At 44.3% G+C, this 15,378-nt stretch overlaps 1 protein-coding gene and 1 non-coding gene across 3 annotated transcripts; both read left to right on the forward strand.

The window, feature by feature from the left end:
• The first annotated feature begins 518 nt into the window (after positions 1–518).
• Positions 519–4,727, forward strand: TPT1 (tumor protein, translationally-controlled 1). Of its 2 annotated transcripts, XR_003619088.2 has the most exons (7): positions 519–668; positions 925–998; positions 1,535–1,725; positions 2,289–2,394; positions 3,119–3,235; positions 4,193–4,363; positions 4,450–4,727. XR_003619088.2 is itself a non-coding variant. In XM_008145559.3 (6 exons), the coding sequence occupies exons 1-6, from the start codon at positions 641–643 to the stop codon at positions 4,193–4,195; spliced, it is 519 nt and encodes a 172-aa protein (XP_008143781.1). In that variant the 5' UTR covers positions 519–640; the 3' UTR covers positions 4,196–4,398. The 2 variants fall into 2 exon arrangements, 1 of the variants encoding a protein (XP_008143781.1); XM_008145559.3 differs by lacking the exon at positions 4,450–4,727 and having other exon boundaries at positions 4,193–4,398.
• On the forward strand, positions 3,997–4,123 carry LOC114233005 (small nucleolar RNA SNORA31). The gene has a single exon (XR_003619113.2). It is a non-coding gene; the product is annotated as a small nucleolar RNA SNORA31 (small nucleolar RNA).
• Positions 4,728–15,378: the final 10,651 nt, after the last annotated feature.

The raw sequence follows: 15,378 nt of genomic DNA on the forward strand, positions 1-15,378 counted from the left end.
TCCCAAGTTCCCCGAGGCCCGCGGAGGTCCGAGAGGCCGGTCCAAAGCCCACCCCTGCCCTCCCTCATCCTCCGGTCTCCCAGGCCTCCAGGGCCCGACCCTCCGACCACGCAAAGCCCCCCGACTACCGAGCGTGACAAGTAGGTACCTGGAAACCTGACAAAAGTGCGGGGAGCTGGCGCTGGGCGCCGCGTGGGGCGGAGCTTGAGTCGTCATCTGAGCCCCACCCAGGGGCGGCCCCAGTTCCCCCGCTTTCCTCCGGTCCCCCTCCCGCCCTCCCGCCTCCCGAGGCGCTCCCCACCCCTCCCTTCACCACTTCCTCCCCGGATCCCCGGGACGCGCCGCACTGCGTCCCCAGGCCAAGTCCCCGGATGCTGGCCGCCCGCCTCCCTACCTCGGCCCCGCCGTGGCCCCGCCCCCACGCGGCTCTGCGTGCCACGTCACCGCTTCCGGCGCTTCCGGGGGCGCAGCGGGCGATGACGTAGGGGGACTTGCCCTCTATATGAGGTTGGGGAGCGGCTGAGTCGGCCTTTTCCGCCCGCTCCCCCCTCCCCCCGAGCGCCGCTCCGGCTGCACCACGCTCGCGCCGAGCTCCGTGCTCCTGCTAAGGCAGCGCCGCCGTCTCCTTCCAGCCGCCATCATGATCATCTACCGGGACCTCATCAGCCGTGAGTCGTGCTTGCTTCCCCCCACTGCCGCGCAGGGGGCGGGGGCGCGGGTGGGGGCGGGGAAGGCGGGAGCCGCCGCCGTCTTGGGCCTAGTGGCTGCCGGCGGCCTCCCCAGGGGCGGGGAGGGTCGGGGCCTGGGGCGCGCGCCGGGTCTGGAGCGCCCGGGGAGGGTGCGGACCGCGTGCGGCCCGCCAGCGCGGGAAATGGCGCCGGGCCTCCGGGCGCATCGTGACGGCGGGTTTGTGTGTCCGAGCAGACGATGAGATGTTCTCCGACATCTACAAGATCCGGGAGATCGCAGACGGGCTGTGCCTGGAGGTAGAGGGGAAGGTGAGTCGTCGGGCCGCGGCAGCAGGGAGGCGAGGCTGGGCGAGCTCGGGTTTCCGCCGCTCCCCCGCCCGAGATTGTGCAATTCTCTCCTCTGCCTCCTGGCGGAGGAGACTCTTTCCGGGCTCGGGTTTTTCTAGAAAAGCGGAGGCGGAGCTGAGCCTGGAAATAGAAAGAGGTACGCCGCCTGGGCGCCCCTCCTCCCCACGGCCTGCCCGGGGCAGGTTGTCTGCGGTTTGGGATCACCAAGCCCTGTAGTGCTTGCTCTTTGCTAGGTCATCAACTTGGGAACCCACGAAAACTTTCACTTGGTTGTAATAACCCCATTTTCATTCCATCCAACAAAGTTCTTGAGTTGAGGTGTTTCAGGAATGGAGGGGTCATAAATTTCCCCCCAAAATGTTTTCGTTGTTTTCAGCAAGAACCAAGGACATCTGGTGAGAGGGTGATGGATACATGAACTGCTGGTATATAAAACTTTTTGGAGGCATTTACGATCAAGAATGTCTTTTGCAACCAAACTATTGTTTCTTGTGCAGATGGTCAGTAGGACAGAGGGTAACATTGATGACTCGCTTATTGGTGGAAATGCCTCCGCTGAAGGCCCTGAGGGCGAAGGTACCGAAAGCACAGTAGTCACTGGTGTTGACATTGTCATGAACCATCACTTGCAGGAAACCAGCTTCACAAAAGAAGCCTACAAGAAGTACATCAAAGATTACATGAAATCGTAAGTGGTATTGGCACACCCAGCTGGTGTCTGGAATCTTACAAGACTTAGGGGTTGGGAAACACTTCTTAAAATATATTTTCATTGATTTCAGAGAGAAAGAGAAACATTAACGATGAGAGAGAATCATTGATTGGCTGTCTTCACAGCCTCTACTGGGGATGGAGCAGGCAACCTGGGCATTAAACCGCAGGTCCTTAGGTCGATGCTGTGGTTTCGAGAGAGCCACACCGGCAGGGCATGGACTGGCCAACTTTGAGATTCTTCAGCAGCAGGCATACTTAAAGGTGTGGGTGGTGTTACTTTTTTGTTGTTAATCCTCAGAGAGGGAGGAAGGAAGAAGAGAGAAACTGGTTGGCCAGAGGCATTGATGGCTCCCAAATTCGCCCCTATAGGTAAACTAACTGAGCATACTAAAGCAAGTGGTATGGTTTTAGCTTTTTAGAACAGTACTGTTTTGACATGTCCAGTGAACTAGTTACTTTGCTGTTCAGTGTTTTTTTGTTTTTCTTTATTTTGCTCAGAAGTCAGTACTTTAACCTATTAATGAAATATTGTTTTAGAATCAAAGGGAAGCTTGAAGAACAGAGACCAGAAAGAGTAAAGCCTTTTATGACAGGGGCTGCAGAACAAATCAAGCACATCCTTGCCAATTTCAAAAACTACCAGGTAAATAGATGCCTTAAATATTTGGATCAAAGGATTACAGTTTTAACTGTAAGGGCATAAAACTAGTTATTTGATGCAAGTCTTTGTAGTTAACTTGTGGGCTTTTGAGCAGTTTGAGTATTCATAGATTCAATTCCAATAGTATAGGCTGTAGAAAGAAGCTTTCCCTGTTCCCCAAGTGTGTTTCCAGATCTTGTCTTCTGATTTCAGAATCTCATTCCTACCCAGATGACATTTATTATTTTTTCTTTCATAAATTGCTTATTAACCTCCTACGTGACCTTTCAATTTTCCCTTTAAAATTTAGTGTGTTCCATTGCAACTGGAGCTTTGTCCATATTGGAGAACTTCAGTGGCTTCTCTTCTAAGACTTAACAATCTGGTTGTTGGATTTTTCTGTCTTGGACACACACACACTGACCATAAGATTCTTTCCCCACGTGATGTGCTTTCTCATTGGCAGCATTATGGTCCTGTGCTTGACTTTGTAAACGGGCTTATAGGGTTTGAGATTTGTATGTCCATACATACAAAGTAACGTGCGAGAGTGAGTTACCAGGAACCCTAAAGTATTCCTGTATTTCTCTGTGTTAGTGCTTTAGTCAGGTGATCAATGTTTGATTAGTGAGCATTTTCTTCATAGGCATCAGAACCTTGGCTGCTGAACTTCTTTTGATCAAATCATGGTGGTCTAATTCTAGATGTTTGTTTTTTGCTTCCTAAGTTCTTTATTGGTGAAAACATGAATCCAGATGGCATGGTTGCTCTGCTGGACTACCGTGAGGATGGTGTGACCCCATATATGATTTTCTTTAAGGATGGTTTAGAAATGGAAAAATGTGTAAGTATACAGTGAGTCAAAATCATGTAAACATGGAGACATTTTAGGTGTGATTCTTATTTCATGCCACTGTTATTTTGTTCAGTCCGCACCCAAGGATATTTTTCCATTGATTTTTAGAGTGGAAGGGAGTGGGAAAGTCAGAAAACATCTGAGTGAGGGGAGACACATCGATTGGTTGCCTCCTACAGATGCACCTAAATCAAACCCGGGACCCTTCCGGGGGCCGATGCTCTAGCCACGGAGCCAAACCGGGTAGGGCTATAGCAGTCCTTTTAAAATGTGGGAACATGTCTTGTTTCTCTTCAGGGACCTAAAGAGGGCTTCATATAAAAGAATTTTATGGTGTGGAATCTTTGTCATCTAAAGAAAACAATATATCAAAATTCTTTTAATTGGAGTTTGCTGATAATTGACAGTTAATCATTGAAAGTATTGATGTTACTAGCTTTCAGTGAATTCTGATATGCAAATTGCTTTAGTAAAATTAAAAGAATGCTATGCAAGGAGCTTCTGGAAGCAATACAGAAGTGAAGGCATTTGTTATGATTATCTTCACTTTGAGATAAATTAGGAACAAGTTGAAGTTAAAGCTACACTAAACAAGTTTAGAGGTAACAAGACAGCATCTTAGAGCAGACTGGCCACAGGAATTATTCAGAGTATCTGAGGTTTTTGTAGGTAAGAGTGTGTGAGTGGGACTTTATTAAAAATGTGTATTTTCTGAAAACTATGCTACTTCTGCGTTGCTATGGATGGTTCTGCATCCACTGATAGACCTTGAACAACCTATTGTTCTTTTGGTTTGCACTGGGATGCGAAAGAAAAATATCCCTGCGCTTTCTGTCTGTCTTTGTGGCGGCCCAGATTGAATAAGGGACTACATTTGCAGCCTAGAAATGTTCAGTGCTTTCATATTGGAAAAAGGTGCTAATGTAATTTTTCTTGTTTTCACAGTAACAAATTGGGCAGTTTGGCTCCATCACCTGTCATCGTAACTGGCTGCTGCTTTTCATCCACACACCAAGACTAGGACAAATGGGACTGACGTTATCTTGAGCTCTTCGTTTATTTTGACCTTGATTCATTTGGAGCGGAGGCATTGTTTTTAAGAAAGAAACATGTCATGTAGGTTGTCTAAAAATAAAATGCATTTAAACTCATTTGAGAGAATGCTTCTTAGTTTAATACATTTTAAAATCTATCCTGTGTAGTGTTCCTGGAGAAGCTAGAGCCTGGTTGTAGACCACTGCTATAAAGCATATAGACTGTCTTCAGATAACTTCTACAGTGGAAACTGCTTCTGAGACTGGAGGAAAAAAACCAAGAATCAAAAGTCTTAATTGTGAGTTAAAGTAAAGGGAAAGACCATGCTCACAGCAGAGCCAACATTTGAAGTGGATTCCTTAGACATTTCATCACCTACAAACAGAAGTAGTTAACTGGAAGAGATTACCTAAAGAATAAAGAGACTAATACAGCCGGAAGCAAAGGATTGTCTGGGCTTATTTATCGTGTCAAGTTAGAACCAAGTTCTATAGAAATCTAGGTCTCCTGGAATTGTGCTGCAAGATTTCATGAAATGGGGTGGCAAATTTTGTGTGACTTGAAGGTGGCTATGTTTGTAAATGGGAAAAGTCAGTGTAGCTTATAGGATACTAGAGGCCCATGCACCTCCTGGAGACGGGTCATTCTGGCCACTGGCTTTTTATAATATAGATGAGGTCTAATTTGGTGTTCAGCTTTATCAGGACATTGCCATGATCACTTGTTTATAGATTGGCTCTGGGAGTGACGGACCTATGTGGCTTAAAATAAACGTGTGAACATCTGCAGGAAAAGTTTGCTGGCCCCTACTTTTAAAGGTGGGGTTGTAGATGGAATGTGGGTTGGCTAATGAGCAGAGGAAAAAGGAACTTGACCAGGCTGTGGGTTTGGGATGAAAATGTATCTGATCTGGAGCAGTTAACTATGTTAAGGTTGCAGTGCAGATGGAAGAAGAAAGGTCCTTAGGCTTTCTGATGATGGCCCCCATGATTGAGTGGGGGAACACAGTGAAAAAGCATGCAGTTTTACAGTTCAGAAGTTACCTTGTCAACAATTGGAAAGTGTTTTATTCCAAAGTAAAATGCAAGTTCAAGAGAATCTGGAAAATTCCCCTACACCAGTGGTAGGCAAACCGCGGCCCGCAAGCCACATGCGGCTCTTTGGCCCCTTGAGTGTTCTAACACCACTTCTTCAAAATAGACTCGCCCAGGCCGAAAACCGACTTCTGCACATGGGCCACGAAGTTTCAATCGCACTGTACGTGTGCACCTGCACGTGGTATTTTGTGGAAGAGCCACACTCAAGGGGCCAAAGAGTTGCATGTGGCTCACGAGCCGCGGTTTGCCGACCACGGCCCTACACCTTTGCCTTAGGTTAAAACTAAACCTGAGCCAGTGTGTGTTTTTAAACCTGGCCCTATGACAGCCTAAAAGTCCAGTGGTTTGGCAATCAAATTTGCCCTAGTGGCTTCAAAGATGTGTGTGTGGATCACAATTTGAGATACGTTAATTGGATCCTCAAGGCCCACTGGTGATGAAGCAAACCAAGTACTGGCAACTGGTGGCACTGAATTTAAACATTTTGATTTCTGACATTAAAATGTAGCAAGTGCCAGACACTGGATGAGTATGCCACTCTGAAACACTAGTGGGGAGAGAAATTTCAGGTCTGCCCCCTAGTGGTCAAAGATGATGACAACTTGAGTAGTGGTAGAGGTCTGGTGTTAACACTTGAACTGAAACGAGTTAGCTAGCTATGGAAAAGCTGGAAGGACAAGAATAGCAATGCAAAGACTGGGTAGGAAGTGAAGAGTTCAGATAGTTAGCTAAGAAGGCTAATTTTGTATCTTCTAGTTACTCCCAGTCAGTTGTGTGCACTTGGTATACATTAGAAGGTATATATCATTTTGTCATTGATAGTGGTACAGGCATGTTGCTAGTGACCTTTGGGGATAGGCTGTTAAATGTATAGAGAAAGAACTGGTTTTTACAGTTGTCTAGGAAAGCCTTTGTAATATACTTGAGGGCAAGCATTCCAGGCAAATAGCAAATGCAGTCTGAAGTGGAGTATGTTTGACATGTTCTGGGGATAAGGTGGCCAGTATGTTGGACATAAGGGGGCAAAAGAAGTTATAGAGAAGTGAGTATACAGGGAAAGAAACCAGATGATGCAGGAAAGCCACAGACAGTGGCTTTGAGCAGAAGGGTGCTGACCTGAAAGACCATGTTATGGCTGCTGGGAGGTAGGTAAAAGAAAACAAGGGTATATCAAGATTATATATATAATTTATTTTTATTGATTTCAGAGGGGGGGAGAGAGAAACATCAATGATGAGAATCATTGATCAGCTGCCTCCTGCACACCCCACACTAGAGATTGAGCCCACAACCTGTGCATGTGCCCTGACCAAGAATTGAATCGTGACCTCCTGTTTCGTAGGTCAACGCTGAACCATTGAGCCATGTCAGCCAGGCAAGGTTTTTAGGTGAGGTGATAATAGTTTCCTCTGCAGTGGTAGTTGTGGAAGTCCTTGGAAATTAACCTTTTGCACTCGGATGTTGAGTGTGACTTGACACGGTTAGCATCGGTAGCAGGAATCGAGAAAAAAGCAAGCGAGTGCAAAGTTAAGGAGAACAGAATTTGCCCATGTGTTGAATGAGGAGGGAGAGCACCCGGAAGAAGAGAAAACATTTAGATGGGGAGGAAAATGGTGATGAGAAACTTAGAGTGTTTTTTAAAGAATATTGGTTTTTAGAGGAAGGGAAATACCAATGTGAGAGCGGGACATCCATCGGCCGCCTCTTGCCAGGGATTGAACCTACAACCCGGACATGTGTCCTGACCAGGAATAGAACCAACATCCTTTTGTTGCATGGGATGATGCCCAACCAACTGACCCACACTGGCCAGGGCAAGGTGCCTGATACTTTTTGTTGTTAATCCTTACCCGAAGATATTTTTCCCATTGGTTTTTAGAGAGAGTGGAAGGGAAGGAGAGAGGTGGTGGGGAGGGAGAGAGATGTGAGAAAGACACTTCAATTGGTTGCCTCCTGCGTGCATATTGACTGAGGCCAGGAATTGAACCTGTAACCCTTCCGTGCATGAACAGATGCTCTAACCACTGGGCGCCACCTGCCAGGGTAGATGCCAGATTCTTTATGCAAATGAATTGAGTAGGCAGATATATTTGTCATGGGAGGAGCGTGGAGAGGGCTAAGCTAGAGAACTTGAGATACTGAAGATTGCAATACATGACACTTGAAGCCAGGACACTGGGTGAGATTACCTAGAGAGTGAGGATATTGTCGGCCCTCCTACTTAAAAGATTGGTCAGCATGATGAACCAGCAAAGGTGATTAAGAAGGTACTGCCCCTGAGGTAGGAAAACCCAGGGAGAGGCCTTCTGGAAATCTAGTGGACAAAGTGTCTTAGGAAGGAAGAAGCAATCAACAAGGTTACCTGTTTGAACTGGTCAAGTAAGATGGCAAACTTTTAAAAAAGAGTTTAGTAGGAAAGAAAGCCTGATTAAAACAGGCTCAGGAGAACAGCAAATTCACAGGCAGCATAGTGCCCACGAACTGTCATAATGCAAGTACTTTTAAAAATATATATATTTTTATTGACTTCACAGAGGAAGGGAGAGGGATAGAAACATCAATGATGAGAGAGAATCAGTGATCAGCTGCCTCCTGCACGCCCCACATTGGGGATGGAGCCCACAACTCAGGCATGTGCCCTTGACCGGAATCGAACCTGGGACCCTTCAGTCCGCAGGCCGACGCTCTATCAATTGAGCCAAACCAGCCAGGGCATGCAAGTATTTTTTATTAATGTGCATCTGCTTCAGCAATAGGTGTGTGATGACTCATCTGAATCACATTTTTCTCAAGGTCTATTTATATCACCAGTAACTGTGTGAATTCCGTCATCTGACCCGCAGAGTTAACCATTGCTAATGATGACAATAATGGTAAAATTACAAGAAGCAGCAAAAGCCTCAACCAACTTGAAAAAACCCTGATAATAGCATCTTAAATCTGAGCATCTGTATGCATGTGCATGACCTTGGCTAGCAGAATACTCAGTAAAGTGGAATTCAAACCAGGAGAACTTGAATTCATAAAGACCACATCTTAGTGACAAAATTTACACTTAGTAGGTTACTGCTACACAATATTTAACTATTTGGTGAAAGTATGGCTAATGGCCCACGGGTGGGCTACAAACCTATTTCTGAAAAAAAGCTTCACCTTTGTAGCGATTAGCACATGTTTATAGAGCCTGCCCATAAGAACTGGGAGCCCAATTTGATGGTTTTGTATATATTTATGATTCTCTGGAGCTATCTATGGACCCTACTTTGAAATAACTGGATTAAAAAACATTTTTAAAAACTTTTTTATTTATTTTTGAGAGAGAGATTTGTTGTTCCACTTACTTATGCATTCATTGGTTGATTCTTGTATGTGCCCTGACTGGGAATTGAACCCGTAACCTTAGCATATTGGGACAACAGTCTAACCAATTGAGCTACCTGGCCAGGGTGAAAAACAGTTTTGATGCTACATAAAAATGTGGGCTACTTACTTGGATATTTAGTTATTTTAGTTACATAAGATTCCATTATTCCAAAGGAAAAGTCCTTGACTAAAGTGTTTAACATACATAACTAAAGAAAGATGCTATATATCTGTTAGTTGCTATGACAGCCATTCCAACAAATAAAATATTTAAACTTGGGGCTTACCGATAAAAAACTAATGCTGACAGTTTATATTCACCCCACTGAAGGTTCTCATACACTGGGCCATGAGAACCTCAAGTGGCTGTCCATTTAATTCAGGGAGAAAATGTCAATTGTGAGCCTAGAGGAAGATTATTTACAAAGTAATTACTTGTTCAGTGTTTCCCTCAATGACTTATACCCCACCCCATACACCTGACATCTCCCTGTGTGTGCTAGTGCTCTTTTCTGAGCTTTGAGGTAGAACACTGAGACAGAGAATGCCATATAAAGGGTTTTGCATGTATGAGTCAATTTACAAGTGGAGAGATGAGAATTCCAACATCAGGTGTCCTCTCACTCCAGTGTCCTCTGACTGGAAGTGGCCAGACACAAACCACAATAGCTAGTTAAGAGTACAGCATTTTTTTGCCCAGCCGGTGTGGCTCAGTGGTTGAGTGTCGACCTATGAAGTCATGGTTCCATTCCCGGTCAGGGCACATGCCCGGGTTGTGGGCTTAATCCCCAGTAGGGAGTGTGCAGGAGGCAGCCAATCAATGATTCTCTCATTGATGTTTCTATCTCTCCCTCTTCCTTCCTCTCTGAAATCAATAAAAATATATTTAAAAAGAAAAAGAGCACAGCATTCTTGCCCTAGCCTGTTTGGATTAGTGGATAGAGCAGTGGCCCATGGACTGAAGGGTCCCAGGTTTGATTCCAGTTAAGGGCGTGTACCTTGGTTGCAGGCTCAATTCCTGGCCCTGGTTAGCATGTGTGAGCTCTCACATCAATATTTCTCTGTGTGTGTGTCTCTCCTCTCCCTTCCACTCTCTCTAAAAATCAATGGAAAAATATCCTTGAGTGAAGATTAACAAAACAAAAAGAGCTCCTAAAATCAATATATTCCTCGGGTGAGAATTTTAAAAAATTGTCACAAAAAGTACAGCATTAAAAAAAAAAATGTTTTTATTGACTTAGGAGAGGGAGAGAGAGAGAAACAGGTTGCCTCCTGTATGCACCTCCTCTCCCCCAATGGGGATGAGCCACGCCAGCTGGCAGAATACACCATTTTTAATAGTACTGAAGACCTCCTAGAGTTTCTAACATTTAGTTTGACACTAGAAATCTAATCATGTACTTGGTGATTTTCCTCATATGTAAAGACAGCAGATAAATCCTAGTTATTATCAAATGCAGCTGGCACATGGCTCATCCAGAGCGCAGGGTCATAAAAGTATTTTCCCCAGTGCATAATCTATCATTCCCTAAGCAGCTGTAGAAATTTGGCAAATCGCAGGGAAAGTATTTTGTGGACATCTATTCAAAACAGCTATACCTGTGTGTGGGAGGAAGAAACTACCTTCAAGGTTCTTCTGACTGGTCTAAAACTCAAATAGGCATGAGACAGATTACCAAGAGAAAACCAAATTTAATATGTGTGGGAACCCTGCATACATGAGAGGGTCAGAGACCCCACATGCATGAGAGATCCAACGACAGAAAGGAAAAATAGTATCTAAGACATTTTCAGCTAGGGATGAGGTAAGGAGCCTTGGCCTTAAAGGGTCATTGTAGGATGATAAGAGCAGATGTTAGTAATTAGAAATTGGCCCTGCCCTACAGTCAGGTAAAAAGAGGTGATCTCTAATAATTTATTAAGCAAGTGCCCTAATTCAAGTTCATAGTAGTTAGGGGGCAGAAGTTTCTCTTTTTTCTTTTTTTTTAAAAGTTGATTTTAGAGAGAGAAGAAGGGAGAGGAAGAGAGAGATAGAAACATTGATGATGCCCTAGCCCAGTGGTCGGCAAACTCATTAGTCAACAGAGCCAAATATCAACAGTACAATGATTGAAATTTCTTTTGAGAGCCAATTTTTTTTTTATTGATTTTTTTTACAGAGAGGAAGGGAGAGGGACAGAGCGTTAGAAACATCGATGAGAGAGAAACATCAATCAGCTGCCTCCTGCACACTCCCCACTGGGTATGTGCCTGCAACCAAGGTACATGCCCTTGACCAGAATCGAACCCGGGACCCTTGAGTCCACAGGCGGACGCTCTATCCACTGAGCCAAACCGGTCAGGGCAGAGAGCCAAATTTTTTAAACTTAAACTACATAGGTAGGTACATTGTTATTAACTTAATTAGGGTACTCCTAAGCTGGCCTTTGCTAAAAACTCAAGGGGCCAAAGAGCCGCATGTGGCTTGCTAGCCGAAGTTTGCCAACCACTGCCCTAGCCGGTTTGGCTCAGTGGATAGAGCGTCAGCCTGCAGACTGAAGGGTCCCAGGTTAGATTCCAGTCAAGGGCACATGCCTGAGTTGTGGGCTCAACTCCCAGAAGGGGGCGTGTAGGAGGCAGCCGATCAATGATTCTCTCTCATCATTGATGTTTCTATCTCTCCCTCTCCCTTCCTCTCTAAAATCGATAAAAAAAATTTTTTTTTTAAAAAAAAGAAACATTGATGAGAGAGAAACATCATCAGTTGACTGCCTCCTGCACACCCCCTACTGAGGATCAAGCCTGCAACCCAAGCATGTGCTCTGACCTGGAATGGAACCGGGGACCTCTTGGTTCATGGGTCAACGCTCAACCATTGAGCCATATTGGCCCGGCCAGAAGTTTCTCTTGAGCCCACAGCTAAAGTTGCCTTTAGCTCAATCCACATACCAAAAAGGCACATCGTGGTGTGACTCATTCTGAACCCCCACACATGCAATTTGTTTCCTGAGTACATGAATTTGGAAGTCTCCCTCAACTGCCAATCTGTCATTTAAGTCAAATACCCAAACTAATATTCAATCTGGGAGGGAAAACTGGCAAGTGAAAGGGGGAAAATTACTGCACATGAAATTAAAATATACCTCTTTCCCTAGCTGGTTTGGCTCAGTGGATAGAGCACCAGCCTGCGGACTGAAGGGTCCTGGGTTCAGTTCTGGTCAAGGGCACATGCTCGAGCTTTGGGCTCGATCCCCAGTAGGGGGCATGCAGGAGGCAGCCAATCAATGATTCTCATCATTGATGTTTCTCTCTCTCCTCCCTTCCTCTCTGAAGTCAATACAAATACATTTGTTAAAAATACCTCTTGAGACTACCTCACTGAGGTGGAAAAGTGAGTATCAGCAGCTGGCGAGTATAAAATGGGAAGCTAAGTAACTCAGCTCTCGGTGTGGCGCTCTGCTAGTGTGTCTCTCCATCACTCCATGCCGCCTAAGCTGCCTCCATTGTATTAACTTGGGAGGAATCCACATTGATGGATTGGGCTGGGTGTCAGTACCCTCAGTGAGCGCCATAATATCAGCAGGACAGTAAATACCAACTGCTGCTATCTATTAAAAGCAAAAGTGACTAAGCTTTTGGAAATTGGTTAAGTAGTGTGCAACCTGTTCTGCTCTGCTCCACAGATGAGGAGGAGGACTGGGTGTGAGTGTGAGAGCAGCAGAGATTTTAGCATCACAAGAGCAACGTGGGGGAGGCAGTTACTAAACCTGTGGTTTACGGGATGTGAGAGTTGTGCAAGACTCCTTCCGACTACTGCTTAGCTTCCCCTATCAATATCCTGTGATTTTTTTTTTAAAATATATTTTATTGATTTTTACAGGGAGGAAGGGAGAGGGATAGAGAGCTAGAAACTTCGATGGGAGAGAAACATCGACCAGCTGCCTCCTGCACACCCCCTACTGGGGATGTGCCCGCAACCAAGGTATATGCCCTTGACCGGAATCGAACCCGGGACCTTCCAGTCCGCAGGCCGACGCTCTATCCACTGAGCCAAACCGGTTTCGGCTCCTGTGATTATTTTGCCGAATATTCTCTTCTAACCCCTCAGGTTGCCTGCATCTGCAGCCTCTTTCTACTCCCTCACCCAAGCTGCACATACTCACTTGATTTTACTCTGCACCACACACTCACCACCCCCCGTATTCCCTCCTGTTTGGTGGCACACACCAGGGCCAGCCTCAGGGGCTTGCAAGCTGTGCAGTTGCCCCACCCTTGGAAGGGCTGCACACTTGGTTTAATGCTCTGCTTTCATTGTCTTGAAACTCCTAATAAGAGGGCTCATTTTCATTTTGCGCTGGGCCCCACAAATGATGTGGCCAGTCCCAAATGCATGCATAAGTTGAGGTTGGTAATTGGTGGCAGGTTGGAGCAAAGGGAAAATATGAGAATAACTGCAGATTCTAAAAAGGAATAGAGGGTCCTAGGGGTTGAGCACACTGTACCAGACTTCGCCATCACAGACAGATTTTTTAAAAATATGACTTTATTAAATTGAGAGAGAGAGGAAGGGAGAGAGAAGGACAGGATAGGCTGTGTCCTGCACACCCCCAACCAGGGATCAAGCCCACAACTCAGGCATGTGCCCAGACCAGGAATCAAACGGTTGACCTTTTGGTGCATGGGACAACGCTCAACCAACTGAGCCACTGCCAGGGCACGAAGACAGATTTTGTTTTTTTCTAGGTTATAACTAAGTTCCCTGGGCACACAACCCAGGAATGACCCATTTGATGGAATTACCATTTCAATAGGGTTATTTATCAAGAGGATGTTTCCAAATTGCCAGCTGGGCACTGTGCATTTAATCTTTCTACTTTGTATGTAGGTATAGAATTTGGGAAGGTGCAAATGGAAAGCTATTTGTGTAGGGAAGAAACTGACCACTTCCTTCTATGTAAATGCATAATGAACTTCTGTACTAAGCCCTTCATAACTGGACCACTGACCTACTTGTTTAAGCTTACCTGCCTCTCCTTTCCATCCACCCTCACTGCCAGGGACACACACACTCTGACCCTTTGCATTAGCTCTTCTTTTTCCTAAAAAGCCCTCTCGGCACCACTTAGAGTTTACGGATTCCTCCAACCATCCCATCCACCATCACCTGTCTTCTGCTTTACTGAAATCATTGAATTCCTTGTCTTTGCATTACTGTTATTTCTGAAAGTAAGAATTTTGTCAGTCTTTCTTCTTTGCCAGGGGCATTCAGTACGATTTGCTGATGAAATAAATAATGAGCCAAAACCGGTTTGGCTCAGTGGATAGAGCGTCGGCCTGCGGACTGAAAGGTCCCAGGTTCGATTCCGGTCAAGGGCATGTACCTTGGTTGCGGGCACATCCCCAGTAGGGGTTGTGCAAGAGGCAGCTGATCGATGATTCTCTATCATCGATGTTTCTAACTCTCTATCCCTCTCTCTTCCTCTCTGTAAAAAATCAATAAAATATATTAAAAAACAACAACAACAACAAAAAATAAATAAATAAATAATGAGCTAAGGCCCTGACTGAGTAGCTTAGTTGGTTAGAACATTGTCCCAATACACCAAGGTTGTGGGTTCAATTCCTGGTGGGGTGGGTGCATGCAAGAAGCAACCAATCGATATTTCTCACATCAATGTTTCTCTTTCTCTCTCTAAAATTCAATAAAATTTAAAAAAAAAATAAAAGAATGAGCCCTGGCTGGCTTGGCTCAGTGGATAGAGCGTCGGCCTGCGGACTGAAAGGTCCCAGGTTCGATTCTGGTCAAGGGCATGTATGTACCTTGGTTGTGGGCACATCCCCAGTAGGGAGTGTGCAGGAGGCAGCTGATCGATGTTTCTCTCCCATCAATGTTTCTGACCCTCTATCCCTCTCCCTTCCTCTCTGTAAAAAATCAATAAAAATACATTTAAAAAAAAAATAAATAATAAATAAATAAAATAAAAGAATGAGCTTTCACTGGTTCTTGAGATGCTTTGGGCCACAATTTTCCCTGTGTTGCTTCTGTTCTTTCAAAATGCAGTTACTAAATTTGAAAAAGTGGATAATCAGGCAAGAATGTTTTAGACTGAAGAATAGTATCTTCTACCTGAAATGCTTTTTGCACAAGCCATTAGTCCTGATAGTCACTAATGCAGTTAAAAGTTAAGGTACCTAATCTCAAAAGTAATGCAAAATGCTCCTCTGTTACTTTATTTATGAAATTAGTGTCTGTAAATAGTTAGCTTTCCCTGGTGCCCAAAGTTAATTGTATTATTTACATGCAATGAACATCAATATTTCAAGAAAAATGATTTTAAATAAAATAATGTTACATGCAATAAACATTAATAATTCAAGAAAAATGATTTTAAGTATAATAATGTTATATGCAATAAACATTAATATTTCAAGAAAAAAAGATTTTAAATATAACTCTATTACCAAAACTGTACTAACATAGTATAATATCACAAAAGTTGTAGGAAATATTAAAAAACTGCAAATAACAGGATTCCTCTATTATATTCTAAAATAATTTTTTCTCTGGCTCTATTTTTGAAAATATATTTTTTATTATTTTATTTTATTTTTTTAAATATATTTTTAAAATATATATTTTTATTTTTATTGATTTCA

Source organism: Eptesicus fuscus, chromosome 8 (assembly GCF_027574615.1).
Source record: "Eptesicus fuscus isolate TK198812 chromosome 8, DD_ASM_mEF_20220401, whole genome shotgun sequence".
Lineage (NCBI taxonomy): Eukaryota > Metazoa > Chordata > Mammalia > Chiroptera > Vespertilionidae > Eptesicus > Eptesicus fuscus.

Coding starts and splice junctions, on each gene's coding strand:
- TPT1 (XM_008145559.3), top strand. CDS start 641: ATGATCATCTACCGGGACCTCATCAGCC. Junction 999..1,534: donor GCCTGGAGGTAGAGGGGAAG/GTGAGTCGTCGG, acceptor TTTCTTGTGCAG/ATGGTCAGTAGGACAGAGGG. Junction 1,726..2,288: donor ATCAAAGATTACATGAAATC/GTAAGTGGTATT, acceptor ATATTGTTTTAG/AATCAAAGGGAAGCTTGAAG.